The 20,738-nt window shown below is 30.9% G+C and overlaps 1 protein-coding gene across 1 annotated transcript in view; it reads left to right on the top strand.

Moving 5' to 3' along the window:
• The first annotated feature begins 3,071 nt into the window (after nt 1-3,071).
• Nucleotides 3,072-20,738, top strand: part of LOC123657220 — a 121,025-nt gene continuing 103,358 nt past the window's right edge. The window contains exon 1 of the mRNA XM_045592797.1: nt 3,072-3,163. Coding sequence (XP_045448753.1) covers nt 3,130-3,163 — 34 coding nt within the window. The 5' untranslated portion in view covers nt 3,072-3,129. The remainder of the gene's footprint in view (nt 3,164-20,738) is intronic.

A 20,738-nucleotide genomic window follows, 5' to 3' on the forward strand; every position in this document is an offset into this window, starting at 1 on the left:
AAGCAACGCAATTTGGCTACGACGATGTTATAAAGATGTCTATCGCGCACATAAAACCTTAATTTCCTTGTAACGTATAAATCTCATCACAAATCCGCTTATTTAGGCTGAGACGGAGATAATTGAGTTTAATTGTCAGATCTGTTTACTTAAATTATATAATAGAATTATTTATAAATGTCGAGCTATAAATAGTGAAGACGTTGTATATTGGAATATATTTTCAATTTTGTGTTTGATGGCTTTTTGGCTTTGATGTCAAAGATGTTAAATTTTTCGCGGAAATACCGTGGTTTTGAATAACATCTTTTATAAATATTTAATACTAGCTGACCCGGCGAACTTCGTATCGCCTAACACAAACTTTATCGTATGGTATTAAAGTTCAAATTGACTTTTAAGTATTATCACAAATCTTTTATATGGGAGTATGGAAAAGTGTTGTTTTTAGACTTTTTCAGGAATTTTTTTTTTTTTTGAATTTTTCTCTCCGTAAGAACCATCCTCGTACTTCAAGGAATATTTTAAAAAAAGAATTAGCGAAATCAGTCTAACCGTTCTCGAGTTTTGCGCTTAGCAACACATTCAGCGACTCATTTTTATATTATAGATTAGCATCTTATGTATTAACGTGTCTATATTTATTGAAGTGATATAAGTAGCTCAATTTTTGAGAATGAGAAATGGTAAATTTCGTGTGCCGAATATAATTGGTAAAGATAAAAAATAATAATAGCGGTGATACACCAAGAAGCGCAGCGTTCCTTAGATACCTAATGTCCATCTTAAGAGAGTCTTAGTCAGTTGCTACTATCAACTATGGTAATAGTGTCATATCAATATATCAGTAATATCATAATAATACGTGATATAATTACAGATATTTAATTAGATCACAAAACTAAACACCAATTACAATTAAGTATTTTGTATATACGACTTTATAAGATATTCAAAAGTAGCTTAGAGTGTCTAAAATTTTTGTATGTCGTAATACAAGTTCAAACTTTGATCAGTACAAAAGCGAAGCAGAAGCAAAGTTCAACACAAAAAAAAATATTTCAGTATATTTTATTTGTGATTTGCAAAAAAATGATAAGTAAATTGTAACAATGGTTTATGTTAAATAAATTTCATTAAAGTAAAAATTCTGTGTCCACGATACGACAGACTTATACGATTTAAACAAAAATAAATTGGTACGATTGAGAATTGTCATGCTGTGTTAGATAAGCAGAAGACAGCGGATGCACTGTGATAAAAAAGTTCAAAACTCAAGTTTCAATCACCTGTTGTGGTAGAGTTGCGAAGCTTATGCACTGTGGAAATGCAACTGTTTAACACTTAACTGTATATGCTGAATAAAAAGTTACACTTTTTTTATTACTTAAGCACATTCAGCAGTTTTATCAGTATAGTATATGCAGTCAAAATTATGTAAAAAGACCAACAAAAAAAATTTCGATTATAAAGGGCTCTTGACAAGAAAATTTAAAAATAAATTCAGTGTCCGTACAGAATTGGATTTGTTGTTGTTTAAATATAAATATTGATTAGATAAAATTTAGTAAAAATTACCTTATACCTAGTATTTATATGTACCTCCGCGACCCTATCGCGTATTATTTAAATAAGGCTTATCACGAATAAATAGATTATTATATATTAAACAAAGCACAAGTTGTTCTTCTAATGTATACTTGTACATACTGTTTACATAAAGTATACTGCCTAGCTCTATTAACTTTACTACGTTCTATGTCATAAGTCTTTAAAAGCAATGTAGAGCAGTATGAGATGCCATTCAGCAATTGAAAAATAACACTTTTCAGCTTTTCACGGCGTGATTTAAAGAACCAAATGTTGAATCCAATATATTTTTTAATTTTATTTCAATTACTTTTCATATGAATATTCATTTTGATCATGATGCTGTTGTGTATGTACTTATATTACACGTCAAACTTTATGTATGAAATAAGTATGAAAGCTCTACCGGGGATTTTGGGAGTGATTCGAGCGCGTCAGAATAACATAATGGGGATAGCCGTGCACCTTGTGAAGTATTCCAACCATACTTATGGTCTTTATATAAAGTCGCACGTCAAAGAAAACACGAACGCGTCAGATTATTTTGCTATACAGACGCTTCATCTCGATGTTCTCATCAAGTCAAAAAAAAAAAATTCTTTGTACGGTTACACTCACCACGCGAACCGCCAAATTATTATTTTTCCGTTATCAGAATTACGTAGGGCGCATATACTATTATTTCCTTGTGACTGACTAAAAGCTCTTCGCATCGCTAAAAGGGCATAAATCAAATAAATTTTATTCTTTTTAGCATCTAATTTTCACAATCTAATCAGTCCCCACGAGGCTCGAGTAATCCTACATTTAACATTCTGGCCTCCTCTACCATTATATCAATTTTATTAAACGTCATCTACGTATATGAATCTGATCCCGTTCTGGAAAGAGGTTCTGTAACTAAGATCCATATTTTTATTAATGTTACTTTACACTGTTAAAATCCATAAATGTCTGTCATGCCTATGTTAATTTAGAAGGATTGGAGCTTTTTAGGCCTATCTTATCACAAAACGTGCGAGTAGCCTCTCTTTGTTTTTATATACAACGGAACACGTGCTAAATATTTAAATACGCCTATTTGAATATTTGCCTTTGGTTTTAGATCCACGTATTCTATCAACTGAGCTGTATCAATTTGACCACTGAAATTAATCGAAAAAATAATTACTTTATGAATATGTAAATCACACGTTAGTCCAAGGTTACCGTTTTTTATATTCGAACAACAGCTATAAATCAAACTAGAATTAGTTTTAATTTTTTTTTTTTTTTTTTGGTATTAAAGGCAAGACAGGTAACTCTAACTCATTGGTCAAGGTCTTATAAACTTAACATAATTTTCATAATTCAGTATTTGCGCAACTCTATGTTGTTATCACAATTCGGACCCAGTACATCTCCAGCGGTCGGGACAAACGCACGTCTGTTCGTACTGTCGACTCGCGAATTTACGTTAAGAAATATATCACGTGATTGAGTTTATTTAAAAGTGTGTTGAATAATGTGAATAATGGTTTAGTGTGTGACATTATAAAAATGGTCGTGTTACTGATTTTCGGCGTGTTTATAGGTAAGAATGTTAAATATGTAATAAAATATTCATAACAGTTTACGATCCAAACTATTAAAACAATATAGGGATACTTAAAACAAATAAAGAACATTTTTTATAGTGTGATCAAAATAGAGCCTATAGTTTTTTTTATATTAATATTTAATATAATAACTTACTTCATTTGTACTGTGACACTGTAACTGTTACATTAGTAACAAAATCAAAAAGGTTATTTTATAATTGTGTTCTAAAAATAAAGGAGTAATTATAGAAATGTGTTGAAACAAGATATTTCAAAGCAAGCTTATTTCCATGGCTTTATTTGAGAAAGAAATGCCGCTTTTTTTATTTTATAAATTCTATATTTAGTTTTCTAACAAAAGCAATGCATTTAACTGATTTTATTTGTATTATATCGATACATGTAAATTGATTTGGATTATTTTTGAACTGAACTAAGGTGATTATCTCATGGGTTAACTCTCAAGTTAAATATATCGTTTTAAAAAATTCTTCTTCTATTAATAAAATTTATAGGCAAAATGAAATGCCTTTATGATCACCATGTATATTAATAGTATCTCTGTTAACTACAATTGTGTTTAATATGAAAAATACTGACTTCATTACATCGATAAGTAATACAACGTAGGTAAACGTAATTTTAGTAAATAAAATTATTTGTTGATGATTGATATGTATGTAATTAATTTTTGAAAATATATGTATGTACGTTTATGTTTATGTAAATATGGTTTTTTGTGTATTGTATATATGAATCTTATTAGCATATTGTTTTAAATTGCACTGTGTGCTGTTATATGTTACAAATGTTTTCTTCATAGACGGGTTGTCTGTAAGAAATCATTGTAAGTGATAAAACCTCCTTTGCACTTTATTCAGTATCTTTTTTTTTTCTCTACTTTTTAATGTTCTTATTGTAAGTGTGTAATAAAGTATAGAATAAATAGTCAAGTAAATACGCATATTAGATATAACTCAAAACGTACTTGTCAGACGTCGATTAAATTTAAATGGTACCAAGTGACGATAACCGTGTACAAATATAATAAATAATCAAGTTTAATAAGGTCATCTAGTTAACAAATTAGTAAAATAAGTTAGATTATTTTTAATTTGTTATAAAAATATCAAATATAATTAATTTGAGTTATGACGATCACCATCAACGGGCCGCTGAGATCTAGCAACGTTTAGGATCTAGTTAGTCACAGGAAGTAACCATTTGAATTTTTCTCTGTCCAAGTATCTGTATCCAAATACCAAAGAACTGTAGCTACTTGTGCTTAAAACTCCACAACTCGAGTGCCTATTTTACTTAGAACTCTGTCCCTATGTAGGAGAAGGATCAGAGCTTAATCCATCACGCTTCCCCAATGCGGTTTGGTGGATATAGGTACCTATTTCTTACCATGAGTAACGATCAGGTCTAAATGATAGCAACCGGTACCGACATTAACAATACATCCACTAAATCAGTGGAGATGAGCATTTCTTATATTTAACCAGTGTGTTTTTTCTATAACTTTTCGTAAAAGGGCAAAGTCAAGAATTACTCTAAGCTTTTTTTAAAGTATATAAATATATATCGTTAAAAAATATATTTTTGTAACTGAAATTGTAAAGACCTTCTATTTGGTGTTTCAGTAAACTGTCAAAATACTTTTCATACATTCAGTATAACTGTGTGAGCAGGCTGCATATTTAAACTATTTTTTCTTTCTGAATATTTTCTAATATATATATACATATAATAATATATAATTTTATATATATATATATATATATATATATATATATAATTATATATAATAAATTAATTTCAGTAGACTATTAAAACACCGTCGAACTAGGAAAAACAAAGTAATTTTTACCTACTACCATACCATACACAGAATAATTTTCATTAAAAATCTTTTAATAATAATTTTACTACAATCCAATTTGTTTTATACATTGATTAAGAACATATGGATACTTTATTCTTAAAGAATTTATGTTAGAGACAAGACGCATATCAATAAAAAAAATCAAATCAGTGATAACTATATTTATAAAAATAAACGTAAAATTAATGCGATTATACTACAAATAAATTAATATTTTATTCATGCACAGACGGCGGTATCGTCCAGGCCGACTCATTAGTGAACCAGGCTTGCGGTGTTTCATGTCAAGAAGACAAATTGCATCTCCTACGTTTCTACGCCTTGATAGAACGATTCATTTGTGTTGCCTTATTAAATTTAGGTGATATATGCAATTATATCTGGTGTCCCATACTTGTCCCATTATCGAGCAAAGAAGCATTTAATAATAATAACCACGTTAAATTTCTGATATATACATGATGAGATATTATTCGTTAGAGCCTCCCTCAATAAAAAAGTGGTCCGGCGCTTTGTCAAGATTTTTTTAAAGCAAAAGAAATTATGTTCTCCTTTAAAAAACCATTCACTATATGCAGTAGTAGAGCTACCTCATTCCTTGTGGATTGTGGTTCAGTCCGTCAGCGAGATAAATTATAGGAACGATTCATCTTTATAAACTGCCTCAATATACTCTTTTTAACCAACTCTAAAAGGGTTCTCGATGTGTTTTATGTACGTACGTAATATGTTTGCGGGATGTAAACGTATTTTATTGGTGTTGGGAAGTTTTTACACAGTCTAATAAAGGGTAAAGTTCTTTGGTTGTTTTTATATATTCGGTTTTATATTTTTCCAATTTTAGAATTTCTATTTGTTTGTAACGAACTTCTTTTTTATTTTTTTTTAAATTATCAATATGAGAATGAGAGCTATTTGCAAAACGTTAAATACATGTGCATTATATGTGGTTGCACTAACGTATAAACCTAAAGAAGCAAAAATCATCCTTATCAAGACTAAATCTAGTTTATCTATGCCCGTAATTGCCTGCGCAAGAGTAAATCTAATGTATCTGCGTGTGAGAAACCGCAGCGGGTAATTAGTTTGGTTAATCTGTCCGATGACACAGATCTGGAACGGGAGCGTAAGGGACTGGTGGTCCGAGGGAATGTAATAGCCCTTACATTGCTAACTGCTCCACTCCAGTAAAAATAACTTTGTTTAAGGCATACTACTTATCCCATTAGGCATACTACGCCGCGTTGGCGCAGCGATTACAGCCATGGATTGTACCTGTTGCGCTGGCGGTTGCGGGTTCGATCCCCGCACATGACAAACATTTGTATTGGCCATACAGGTGTTTGCCGTGGTCTGGGTGTTTGTGCAGTCCTTGTGGGTCTCCCCACCGTGCCTCGGAGAGCACGTTAAGCCGTCGGTCCCGGTTGTTATCATGTACACCTGATGGCGATCGTTACTCATAGTAGGGAATATATCCGCCAACCCGCATTGGAGCAGCGTGGTGGATTAAGCTCTGATCCTTCTTCTACATGGGGAAAGAGGCCTATGCCCAGTAGTGGGATATTACAGGCTGAAACGTTGTATACTACCGATCTTTTTAAACGAACGTTTGAGTAAGTCACACCCGTCGGGCTGCTAGAGTAATGCGTGTTCAATATAACAACATATTTAGAATTTTGCTGCGGCTGCCGTCGTATTGCTTCGCATCACATGCTTGCTGAGACTCACACGGGTGCCTAAATTAATTCGTAAAAAGGTTGCTTCATTATTAAGACGGTTAAGAGAAAGCAGTGATGACACCCTCAGAAGGATTGCTTACTATTTTTCTTTGCTTACTTCTATTATAATGTTGTAGTACTTTATTTCGGTGTTCTTTGTTCTTGCTGCGTGCTGCAAAATACTGTTGTTAATATTGTCCTTGGATAAGTTTTTTTAGTGTTAATTAAATTTACATTAAATTACATTAACCGTTATACGCTTATTTAAATAATGCACGTTAAGTGGTCTTAGTACGTAAAAATTTATACATATGTGACATAAATGCAAGTTTTCAAATATAGCAGATACCATTTCTCATATCAGAACATAAGTCAAAAGTAGGTTTTCGCTTAAAAGCTTTTTACTGATTCGACGCCGGAATTGTAATATTCGATATCGAAATATGTTTTTCCTTTTGTTTAAAATAGCTGTATGAAATTCTTTTATGAACTAACTAAACTTGTATTAAAACTTTTTTTTTCTAAAAGGAATAGCATTAGATATATTTTATAAATACTGACACATGTAATACGAGTATACAGCTCAGTTCAGGTAATGTATTCAATTAATGTTGTTATATTCACACTATAGCTTAATTAGCCTTTAATTAGGGCTGCCAAAAACCTAAGTAAGTGGTCGCGCAGGGTCGCCAGCTACCCCAAAATGATGGCAGTAAATAAAAACTATAGGTAATGTATAGTTATTTTTAATTATTCTTTAATTCATTTATTAGCTATTATAATTTGAGAAAATGGTAAGGGATATTAAAAGTAAATTGACAATATTACTTTAAGGCTGAAAATAAAGACATCCCCCCTCGCTCTTGTTTGCAAACCTATTATATTTAACAGATATATGAAAATTTGAAATGAATCCTCTTTTTCTAATTTAATGGGAATATAACTTACTTACTTGTAGTAATAAACAGATTTACTCTATCAGAATCGATAAAATAAAATAAAAAAATGGTTAAAAATCATAAAATATAAAAATATACGGATCTGAATTTGAACTACACAACTACACACAGTAGTCAAGCCATGTCTAATTACTGCCGCTTCGTAGACGTCACAAAGGTGGAAGGGGCTAAAGAGCAAGCACAGCAGCAACAGGCAAAAATTTCAAGTTGCTAGTGTGAATAGTTAAAAAATCATCCATCGCTAAAACCAACTGGATCAATCAATGAGAATTAATTGATTACCTTTAATATTTGTTAGTATTAATCCTTAGCTATTATAGCTGTAGCTAGAATAGTTTTCTGGCAAGGATGCCTAGATAAAATAGATAAGAATAAAAGTATGTGTAAATTAAATAGTAATGTATTATATTTTCGAATACATTTCATTGCATATATTTTTCTACTACTTTGAAGATTTTTTCCATATATTAAGAAAGATGTAACCTTGAGAAAGACTAAGCAAAATTGATGAAGTGTAATGACAGACATTAATGAATCCGGGAAGATTGTCTTGTTTGTAATAAAAGTTAAGAAAACTAATTTATTTTATGTGAAATTTTTATTGATATATAATGAACAGCATACGCCATATTATAATCAAGTTAAAACCGTTCAAACGGAAGGTCGGAAATTATAAGGGTTTCCAGCTTAATTACGAAACTATATAATCTGATTAATATTTACGTAAAATATAGATGAAGGGTTAAAATTAGACGTTATTTAACATTAGAGAGAAGTTATAAACTTGTTAATTAGTTCATACATGTCATATTCTGTAAAAAAACACAATAATAATATATAGGATATTAAGATAGAGATAACGAAAAAAATGGGGTAACATATATAAATAATTGAATTTTGGATCAGAGGCTAAAAATTAAACCATGAAATTACAAAAAACCTCTTCCTTCAAAATTTTTAACTTCTCTCTGATTAAGACATCTTCCTTACTCATAATTAACGACAATTTTTAAGGACTTAAAAATACAATCAAAAATTTAAGGGATTGAAAGATTGATAATGCTTTTGTTCTATTATAATTATGAGTAATTAAAAAAAATTGAATCTTGTAAGGAATTTATCTTACGAAATAAAAAATTTGCATTGTATATATTTGTGTATTCAGGCTTATCTAGTAAATACTGAAAGGTTTTCAAACCTAGTTTAACCTAGTTGACAACGCCTATTATGTACCTTATTAGTATTTACATAAACCACTTTTATCGTAAAATATTTTTAGCATTTAAACTATAATTTCTTTATGGTCTTAAAAATAGTTATAATTATATATGATACAAATATGCTGTATAGCTATGGCAGTAAAGAATATAGCACCCCCTCTCTTCCCGTGGGTATAGTAAAGGGCCACTATGGGATAACATAGTTCCATTACCACCTTGGAACTTACAAGAGCGACCGATGGTGGGATAACCATTCAACTGCTGGCTTTGAAATCAACGCGCCGAAGACGGGCAGCAGCATCTTCGGCCAAGCCAGCCCTGCGCAGTGACTATGGGCGACACACATGAGTTCATGCCGCGAACTTGTGGCGACATATGGAACTTGGCGCGAACTTGTGGCGACATATGGCTGAAGTGAATGAGTGATGATACAAACATATATTTACGAGACACATGTCTTCTAAGCATATATTTTTATTAATTATTAGCGAAATTTATTTTTGTTATTGTTTTTATACAACTAGATCGCCAAACCAGAGTACGGCTCAGCTAATGGCAAACGATTACCGTAGCTTATATGTGCCTGCAACACCAGAAACATCGCAATCGCGTTGCCGACCTTACCACCAATTTCTCCAGGAGCTCTGATCAGCTTACTCACCATAGGAACACAACACTGCTTGAAAGCAGTATTATTTAGCTGCGATCTTCTGTAAGGTCGAAGTACTCACCCAGTCGGGATTCCAGATTTTGAACAGGATGTTTCTAGCTGTATCCAAACTCGGTTGAATATAAAAAATTTGTAATTTTAGACTACTAAGCTGGTTCCAAAAAAACATTGGAATAATTTGAGTAGTAGTATTAGTAATAACAATAATGATGAAAATCACCACTGTGTAACTCGTAGTGGCAGAACTGTCAATTCCATTTTTTTTTTGTTGTTTTTATTTTAATTTGTATGATAATGAGCTTTTCATATAAACATTGTATATATATGTCACATGTTATAGGGTCTACATTTAGCTAATCATAATTTTAATATGAATTTTTGAACAGCATAATTGAGGCACAATGCCTTCTATGTTTGTGTCTTCTTCTATGACTGCGTCAAGACAATTATGTCGTATCATTTTATCTCTAATTTTTCAACAGTATTAAAATTTTAACTAAGCTTTTCTTTATTAAAATATAAGTAACGACACAGTCGAAGAAATATATACCAGTTGGTAATAAAAAATAGTAATTTCACATTAAAACGAAAATAATATTTTGATAATTCCCACATGGATATCAAGTTTTACTCAAATTAATAAATACCAATCAATTTATATACTTCAATATCCAGTAATATGTTAATATGATATAGTATAATAACATTAGTTTATTTAAATATTCACGTTATTTTAATTTCGGAGAGTTATAGTATTTGTGAATGTTGCTGGTTTGACACGATGGTCGATAGCATTCACGGATTTCAAACAATAATTTTGTATAAAGTTATATTAAGTTCACAGTCCTGAGGGTCTCCAAACCGTGCCTCGTAGAGCACGTTAAGCGGTCGCTCTCGGTTGTTATCATATACACCTGATAGCGATCGTTACTCATAGTGGAGAATATATCTGCCAACCCGCATTTGAGAAGCTCGGTGGATTAAGCTCTGATCCTTCTTCTACTTGGTAAAAGAGGCCTATGCTCAGCAGAATTATAGCAGATATTACAAGCTGAAGGGCTTATATTAAGTTTTATAAGAATATTAAAAAATCGCTCAGTGCTAATAGCGTCTGGACTTTATTACTTAAAAAGCATTACCGTTTTATTTAATAAATAAAGTAATCTATCAAATGAATTAAATTATAATAATTAAAATAATTAAAGTCTAAAATCAAAATAAACTTAAATTAATACATGTTATAAGTATCGGTACAGTAAAGGCTAGTATATTATTATACCTATTATCTTAAACAGCTAAAAAGCGCTGTAAGTCGCTACTCTCAGCGTAACTGCTCAGCTTTGTTTCTCACGACTACACTTCCCATATTTTTTCAATACCGCGCGACTTATATCGTTATTTAAGGAGTGAACTCTACAAACGTAATAAAGAAACATTAAAAAACATTCACCTATCTAATTACTTACAATATTAAATTTCCATGAAGTTTATAATGCTATTTATATCATAGTTCAGCTTGAAATAACAGTTCTTTCAACTAAAATGTAAGATTTATCCTTCTTAACTTTACTTTACTTTATATTTAAGGTGTAATAACAATTTTATAAGAAACCTGGTACGGTAAGAAAGCTTTAGATAGTTCGTTAAACTTTTTAAGTTTTCTTTTAGAGGGCGAGGTTAAAATATTCTTGTTTTTAAATTAAAAAAAATTAAAACGAGTAAATACCGATTACTATTTAATAGCTTAGTTTATACACATTGTTTCAATTATCGTATTTTTTGCAACAAACTTGACTTATTAAATTAAACTTAGTAGTCTGATTTGACAAATTAGTCTCCAATTAGAATCATCTTCAATGTCGCTGTCATTTCATAATTATATCACTGCTTCAAACGAAAACGCAAATCGCTATAACTTTAGTACAACTGTTTAAAGCTTAAATGACTTCTAAATTATTTTGAAAATTGATTCTGTAGTTCTGTCAGTTATAACTACAAAAAGTCACTATTTACTATGTGATATCAATTGCAAATCAAATACTAACCTACTTCTTGTTTTAGCTAAAGTTATGCGAATAGGGTTAACTTATAAATTAATATATAAAAACTCAAGAAGATACAGCAGGTTATTGGATTAATAATCTGAGTTAATATTCTTGTGTGTCGTATGTTAACGGCGAGGCTAGCAGAGTGCCTTACAAAAGGCTTTTATGGCTTTAGAAGGCTACATGATATTACCTTGAGGAAATACATTGTGTTGTATGTAAGGTTCTGTTACTGAAGCCTGTTGACGTGAAATACTTTGTGCAAACAAATTCCGTACAGCCTTGTCCGAAGATGAGGTATTGATTTAGAGTTCTGAGCTACATAGTCAAAAGTAAATTCAGTTTCAGTTATATGACTAAACATTTTGCTTTGTAGATGTTTTTATTAGATAAAAAATTAATTGAATTAAATTAAATCACACATATTAATTCTAAACTATGTACAAAAATCATTAAAATAGACGCATCAGGTTAGACACTAGGTATGTTTTTAGATTTGCGTCAAAGAAACACCTGATACCCATAATGAATTTCACTTGTATCCATCTTGTATAATATATATCTAAATAAGTATGTCAGTTAAGTTCCTAAAACCTTGTCATAATTTTCTGACTGACTTGATTGTCTACTTCTCTTAGACTTTCTTTGAGATAAGGTCAAACTCATCGTTGTTTTGGTAACAACATATAGTGTGGGTATTCGTTAACATATAAACATTTTGTATGTAATGGGACAATGTATACTTAAGCAATACGTATCTCTGACGTCATATTATTGGAGTTCAATCGATAACAATAATATTCGGCATTTCGGCACAGATATGTTAAAAGTTAATAGTGCAATATTGTATAAAAATTTGTACTTGACTGTCATTCTTGTCGTGAATATAATTTATTTATTTTTATTTATTTATTTATTCTTTATTGTACACCACATAGAGTAATTTAATACAGAATTGTAGAGAAAAAAAATATAATGTTGCTTTATCTACTTCAACTAGACGCACACATAGAAGAGATCGACAACACGATTAGATATATACTCGTAACAATTACAATAATGCTTTGAATATCTGTGATACAATATATGCCCTAATGTTGTCTATAAAAGATTGCTTTTCTACATATAAGACGTCTTTGTACGTCTCTCTTCATTTATTAAAAATGAATCAGGAATTGATATTGTCGTTGATTTTATTGTTTTGCGACAGATTGGTTCACAGGTGTAGCGAGTTAGCGATTGCGTGCTTTCTTACCCTTATAATATATTTGTAGGCCATACAAATGTTTGTCATGGTCTAGGCGTTTGAGCGTTTGTCGTGTATATTTTCGAAACCCTGACGCAGAGTTCAATGTCTTACGGGGGTGAAGTGTCAGGCTTTTATTTATTGTTCAGTAATTATTAAAAAATCGCTTGTAATATTAAACACATCAGCATTATCTATTTAACTAGTAAAGTTGATCAAAATTCGGATGGGAAAATCCATTTATTAACAAAAGGCTATTTCGGGCTATGAATCATCGCGTTACAATTTATGGAAGCGGAACATTAGCTACAAGCGTTTGTGTTAAGCTTTAGTTGAAAATAATATACCGACCGTGAATGATAAAATTTAATTTAAGTGATAGAAAAAAAGTGCGTGCGGACAAAGTATACATGTCAGAAGTGAAACTTCTTTGGCAACCTAATTTTAAGTCTCGTTTATATTTATACAAATCTGATGCTTTAGATTTCCGTTCCAGTGCCATTGACAAAAACGTTGCCATTTCATCAAAACGTTGCCATTTTATTAAAACGCTGCCGTTTCATCCGTGAAAGTTTTACCCTCATACGCCTAAAGAAGTTTCACTTCAAAAAAAATTACGTCGTTGTAAAAAATAGGACAACCTACAAACGAAGTCAGGTTTACCGTTGATAAAATTACATATAAAGATTTTTCCTAGACTGGAAATAATTCTAATATGACGCTAAAGCGCTAAAGCGCTAAGCAGAATCTTTTGGTATATATCTAGCGTTGAGTCATTGCAACAAAACACGACGATATTTCTAGCACAGCATCAGTACTATACTATTACGCTATTACTCATGTTAGTAACATAGTTATCCCTTTGATAAAATCGTAATATGATTCTAGATTACTTTGTCCATTTTTCATTAAGACGCCTTATATAAACAGGTATATTTGCAAATGAATTATTATTATACTTTGCGAAAAGATTCTAATGAGACACTTGACCCTTGAACTGTACTTGAATAACAAATTCTCATTTCTTTCGTTATAAAAAGGTTATAACTTTAACACTGCCAGGGAGTAATGAATGTTATGTTTGTTAGTGTAAAATATGTACAAATATGTAAACATGTATTTCGTATTTGACTAACTCGATATACATGACGATGGTAGTGAATAACTTTTAGATCATTGAATGACTATTACTAACTACTAATACCCCATTACTGCATCAAATATGACATAATTATGTACATTTGAATTTTCTACTTGTCAGCAGTGGAGGGTTCTCCCGGCAAGTAGAAGGACAGAAGTTTTCACAAAAATATTTCATTGGTGAATGAAAAATTGAGGGAATTGTACACGAAATCGTAATAACGAACTAGTTCGATATAAACATTTACAATTCTCAGTTCATATTTATTTTATTTAAAAAATGTACAAAAAATATATATTTCACATTCAGTTAAAGAGAATGTTACATTTGAACGCACGAAAAGAATCAACCGAGCGTAGAACGCCACGTTCGTTGAATGTTTCACGTAGTATCAACCGCTAAGGTTTGTAGAATACTCGAGCTCCTCTCATTTTAATTGGCGTTGGGTGACTATCTGTCACAGATATCATTTATTATCTATTGAATACTTTATTGTTTTCTAATGTTTACGCGAATTTCACACATTACAATTAAACAACTTTTTCAGATTTTATCGCGGTTTATTAAGTTTATTTAAAGTCACGCAACGTGCTATGGAACGGGCTATGCTTGGGGTTTCTCTCAAAGATAGGATTAGAAATGATACTATCAAGACGAGAACAAAAGTAACCGACATAGCCCACATAATTAGCAAGTTGAAGTGGCAGTGGGCTGGTCATCTGTGTCGCAGGACCGATGGCCGTTGGAGTAGACGGGTCCTGGAGTGGAGACCACGTCTTGGCAAACGCAGTGCGGGACGTCCTCCGTTCCATTGGACCAACGATCTACGTAAGGTTGCCGGTGTAGGCTGGATGAGGATTGCGGAAGACCGGGATGTCTGGCGCGAATTTGGGGAGGCCTATGTCCAGCAGTGAACTGCCATAGGCTGAAGTGATTAAGTTTTTTAGATGCCTGACGTTTCAGATACTTTACAGCAACCATGGTCACGGGAGGTCCATGTTGCATGATCATCTAAAAAACTTAATAAACCGCGATAAAATACGAAAAAGTCGTTTCATTGTAATATTGAATACTTTATTGTACACTTTTAAATTACGATACATAAAGTTAACAGAGCACGAGTACAAAGGTGGGGTTATATAGACCTGAGTGAGATTTCTTACAGACAACTCCTATTTAAAAAACAAACATTAGTAATAAGTCATACAAAAACTTGATACGCACAAGGTTAATTAGACAGATTTGAGAATTGCTCTTCAATATTTGTTTCATTGCAGTTATGTTGGCTCTCGAGGGCTTCCTATTGCTACACCTAACAAACAATGAAAATGTTAAAAATGTTATAATTAATACCTTCTTATATTGGCACTGTATAAAAAGAAAGAAGCTATAAATTTTTTAAGGAAGTTAATGGTAATTGTTTTTACCTCTGCAGTGTTTACCTCTTTTTGCCGATATTTGAAGTAACTTGAAAGTAAATGTGATTAGATAATGGCAAAAATACTTCGTCGAACAATCAAAAAGTAAGGGAATATGGTATAAAGCAGTACAACCAAACTTATGTAACCAACCTAAACCTTCCAACCAACCAACCTTCTTGGTGCTAATATTAGTAGAACCGAAATTTTAACTGCTGAAAGATTTGATTCGGACAAGTCCCACTAAACAACTTTGAAAGCCACGTCACCAAGTTGTCAAAATGCAACAAAACAGAAGATCTGCTTGACATAATGGCTAAATATGTTTAGAACGTAGCAGAAAGGGCAGAATTTCTTATTGAAAGCAATGTAAATTATTTTAAATAACAGTATTAAATTTGAATATAGAATAATACTTTTACCTTTCCAACGTCATTAAAGAATATTATATATTGTAAATTAGTGTTAATAGGATTAAAGCAAAGATACTTGTTATAAATAGATTCTCTTAGAAGTTAATTATTTGGAAGTTGCTCTTTCAAGTTGGTCCTTTTAATCGAATAAAGATTATCAAAATGATACGCACAAGGTACGATAGATTTAGAATATAAATCTATTTAATATTTTGAAACAAAAAAGTAATTCGTAAAATGAACTTAAATACATATCTTAACGTTTTTGAATCGATAACGATTGAAATTAATTAACCTTTACACCTAATAAAAAAATTGAGAATCATTTTATCCGCTTTAGTTAATGGTGATGCTTAAAAAGAATGTGACCTAATAAGTTTATAACAGCAAATAAAACATTAAGTGATGTTCTCATTTAGAACTAATGTGTGTGTGTATGTGAGTATAAGTGTATATGTGCATGTGTACATACGCTTAAATATACATATGTATGAATGACCTATAACACGATTTTTTTTTTAATTATTAATATTTTATGGTATCTCAAACGGCTCCACTATTTAACAAAAGTAACCGTATTTTCATTTACTCATTTTTAAGCAAAATAATTGTGTTTGCAAGCAAACGAAGATAAATCGACTTCAATTATATCGACAAGTAATACGACGTAGGTAGACGAAAAAATAGTCAAGTAAATATGCGTTATCAAAGATTACTCCAAAAGTTGTAATCAGATCTCGACGAAATTTAAATGTGACCACATGATAAACATCGGCTTTTGATTAAATTAAAAATCATTAAAATCGGTACACCCAGTAAAAAGTGATGCGGATTTTTGAGAGCTTCCCTCGATTTCTTTGGGATCCCATCATCAGATCCTGGCTTCCTTATCATGGTACTAAACTAGGAATATTTCCTTTCCAACAAAAAAATAATTATCAAAATCGGTTCATAAACGACGGACTTATCCCCGAACATACATAAAAAAAGTCCTCATTTTTTTGAAGTTAGTTAAAAAAACTAAACATCTTTGCAATGTCGCAACAAATAATTTATAAAAACACTATAAAAATATATCAAATAAAAAATTTCAACCGTTAATAAAACTTAACGATAATAAAATCTAATAAATGTCTTAATATCGTACCTATAATTTTACCCCATTTCGTTTCATGCTTCGCGAAGACCTAAATACCTTAACGTTAAGCCTTCGTTATTTGAAAACAGTAAACGAGGACAATCGTTACGCTATGGATATTTTCTGAGAAAATTGTTATTAAAAGCCCAGTCAAGTGGCTTTAATACAGGTTAATATTGATTAGTTTTGAACTGGTAATCGCAAACTATTTCTTTAGTAAGCAGGTACTGTTGGTAAAAGTAAATGCTATTTACCTCAGTCTTTTTTCGAATAAAACTTAAGTTTAACGTAATAAGATAATTTATTATATTAGACGTATATTATTATGGTACAAAAATGTCTTATACCTTGCACTCTACGGTTCTTAGAAGGATAAAAACCTGTTTTTGGGGTCTAAAATATGCACAACTTGGGCATAAACACACAACACACGTGTTCTACCCGAAAGTTTGTCAAAAAAGAAATTGAAACTTCGACCGCTTACTTAATAGTTGTTTGTTGTAACCACAGCACCAATGTGGAGTTGTAAACGTTATGTAATTATAGTAAATAATCAAATATTAATTAGCAATAATTATCTTGTACTTTATATCCAAATTTGACACTAGAAAGACATATATATATACATAAATGAAGTTCGGTACATACACAAATATTTACACACTTTACACACACAAATGTGTGTACATATCATTTGTTATATATTTTCATTAACATACGCACAACAAAAATACAGTCTCTGTAAAAACTTTGATAAACACCAAGCAACGTAACGTTATTCGACGACATTCAAAAGGCTCAAACAATTCCCAGTACAAGCTAAAATTTTCGTCGCCTTGCCAATTTTCAATATCGCCGATAGCTGAAACGGCATTATATAAGAAGATTATTTGAACTTTACGAAAACTTCCAGGAACTAGTTTTCAATAGATCGTGACGACAAATACTCGGTCGTATCGAATTCAGCAGCTTGGGTTTTCAAACTGAACTGTCTGTATCATAGACGTGTACCATTCAATCATCTGTAATGTATACTTATTATCATATAATTGTAATAGGCAATTGACGATTTAAAAATATATTTTGGAGGCTTTCTATAGTACGTTTGTTTTACGTCTATTTCAATTAATGTAACTTTTCATCTACCATACGCAAAATGAACTTAAGGCATATTTAATTTAATAATATTTATAATTGCCTTTAACCTTCTTTATTTATATATGCAGATATTCTATATAATTTGACATAATTATAATTCATGATATCATCAAAAATTTGGTTTGGTCAATGATATATTCTTATTATAGTATGTAATAACTTAATCTTAGAAAAATACCTCGGTACTTTTTTACGTAAAGTTTTTGATAATTCTTATTTTAATTGAAAGCGGATGTTGTGGTTCCATTTAAAATTAATTGAGATCTAATTTTACTACTTTTTGAGTAATCTTTGATAACGCGTATTTACTTGACTATTGTTTCGTCTACCTACATCGTGTTAATGATCCATGTAATTGAATTCGTTTTTTTTTTCATTTGCAAGCTAACACAATTATGTATGATAAAATTTACGATCAGTCGAAAGCAATTTTTGAACATGATTCCTTAGATACTGGGATAACTACGTTCAAGCGTCGAAATATTTTAATTTATGAAACGACTTATTTTAAATGACTGTACCTATTAACATGTCACTATTTGTCATCATTTTTCTCCAAAAAGGAAAGGGTTATTAACATAATCCAATTCTCTACTGCGGTCTGGTGGAAAATTTCCCATGAGTAACGAATGCTATCAAGTGTCAATGATGGCAATCAGGATCAACATCTTATAAGCTCCCCTAGCATGGTATAGAGTCCCACTAGGACAGATGCTTTATACTAGAAAAAAATTTACACAAGTAGAATAGCCCTTAGCGACAATTGAACTCGTGATCAATATTTTCCCCTATATAGGTCAAATAAATTTCATATTTCTTACCTGGAAAACTTAAGCCTAACGCTGACTTATAATCTAATCAAGATTTAACTGGTCGTTAGTGTAGTTTTAACTTAGATTACAATCTGACCTCTAGACTTTGTAATAGAGTAACATGTTGAGTTTAATAATGCCTCTTTTACTCGACACCATCATGAAACGTTACGTACGTTTTATACTTAATCTTAATAGTGTCAGTATTGACAGTGGAATAAAACGGTGATGAAATTTTTGCTATATTCAAATAAGATATTTAAATAGCAGATCTGGTCTCTAATCATGCATCTCTTAGTTTGGGGGCCAGGATTTCAATGAATCCTGTGATACAATGTTTTACTAATAATAAACAGCATCTTTGATTTTACGATCCATAAATAATTTATTTCTACTTTACTAATGTTTAAGTTCGCAAATTTATTTTAGCAGTGTTCCTTGGAACAGATCTCTCTGTTCAATGACGTATATCTAGCAAATACTCATTTCAATAACATTACGATCGTACTAGTGCTTCTATTGTAATTCCTGTGATGGTTTTTCATTGTCCTTGGAACTCAAATATCAATTGATGAAAGATTTTTATGACTACACTTGTATTTATTCCTGTAAGTTTGTTGCCAGCCTTTTACAGTAGAACTCATATACACATTAGATAATGATCAAATCTAGCACTAAATAAAGTTTTAAAATAATAAAATATATTAAATAAGTAACACATAAAAATAGTCAAACGCAATAACAAAAAACATATTTGTTATTAAAGTTTTCAAACTATGTTAATATTATATTTATTTACATTGTGGGACCCTTATTACATATAAAACTTACATATTAACCAAACAACTAGTAGACTAATACAGTGTTCGGTACTTTAGGAATATGATTGAGGTCGGCAAGTCTTAACTAAAGTAAATAAAACTGACCTAGAAGGTATAAACTTTACTTTTAATTAAAAAAACTTTTACACGCCTAAATAATGGAATAATATAACATACAACTAGTAAATAGATTAAGTACCTATATTTTTGGCAGGTTTTTCGTATAAGTTCTTCATTTTCTCCTAAAAACATATATATTTTTTTAATATTATATTAACTGACGTTGTTTGTTTAGAAAATTATTTATACATTTATAGTTGTGTCTAAATAATTATATATTATATAAATAAAAACACCTCTTTAGCAATATCTTTCTGTCTTATCACTTGAAAGTTTAACTCAAAAAAAGTAAAGAGAAAGTTGTGTACGATAATCACATTTATTTTGCTTGGCAACTATCTGAACATGCAGCTTGTATCTTATTTTTATATTTTTCGATCAGTTACACTCCCTTACGTGACTAATGCTAAAAATATTTTAAACTAAATTTATTTTTATTATTCGGGAAAAAAATAAACCGTTCAGGTATAAGTACTATAATGAATTTATTTAAATTAAATAAAATTCAAAGCGAAAACTAAATGACTTTAATAGCCACGAGATTTATTTAAGCGGGAATAAACACTTAGAATACTTTTTTTATATGTGTAATATTTTATATGTTTTGATTTTCGATTATCCCCCCCCCTCGGTTTAAACGAGATTTGGTGAGATTTCATCGGACCCCCCATTCTGAGCTCCCGTAATTAATGGATGCCACCTTAGTACAAAATCTGCAGAGTGTATTAATACAAAAACAGCGAATTCAAAGCTAACTTACCTACACATAAATTCTTAATTTCATTTCTTTATAAGTATTTG

This window comes from Melitaea cinxia, chromosome 10, assembly GCF_905220565.1.
Source record: "Melitaea cinxia chromosome 10, ilMelCinx1.1, whole genome shotgun sequence".
Taxonomy (NCBI): domain Eukaryota; kingdom Metazoa; phylum Arthropoda; class Insecta; order Lepidoptera; family Nymphalidae; genus Melitaea; species Melitaea cinxia.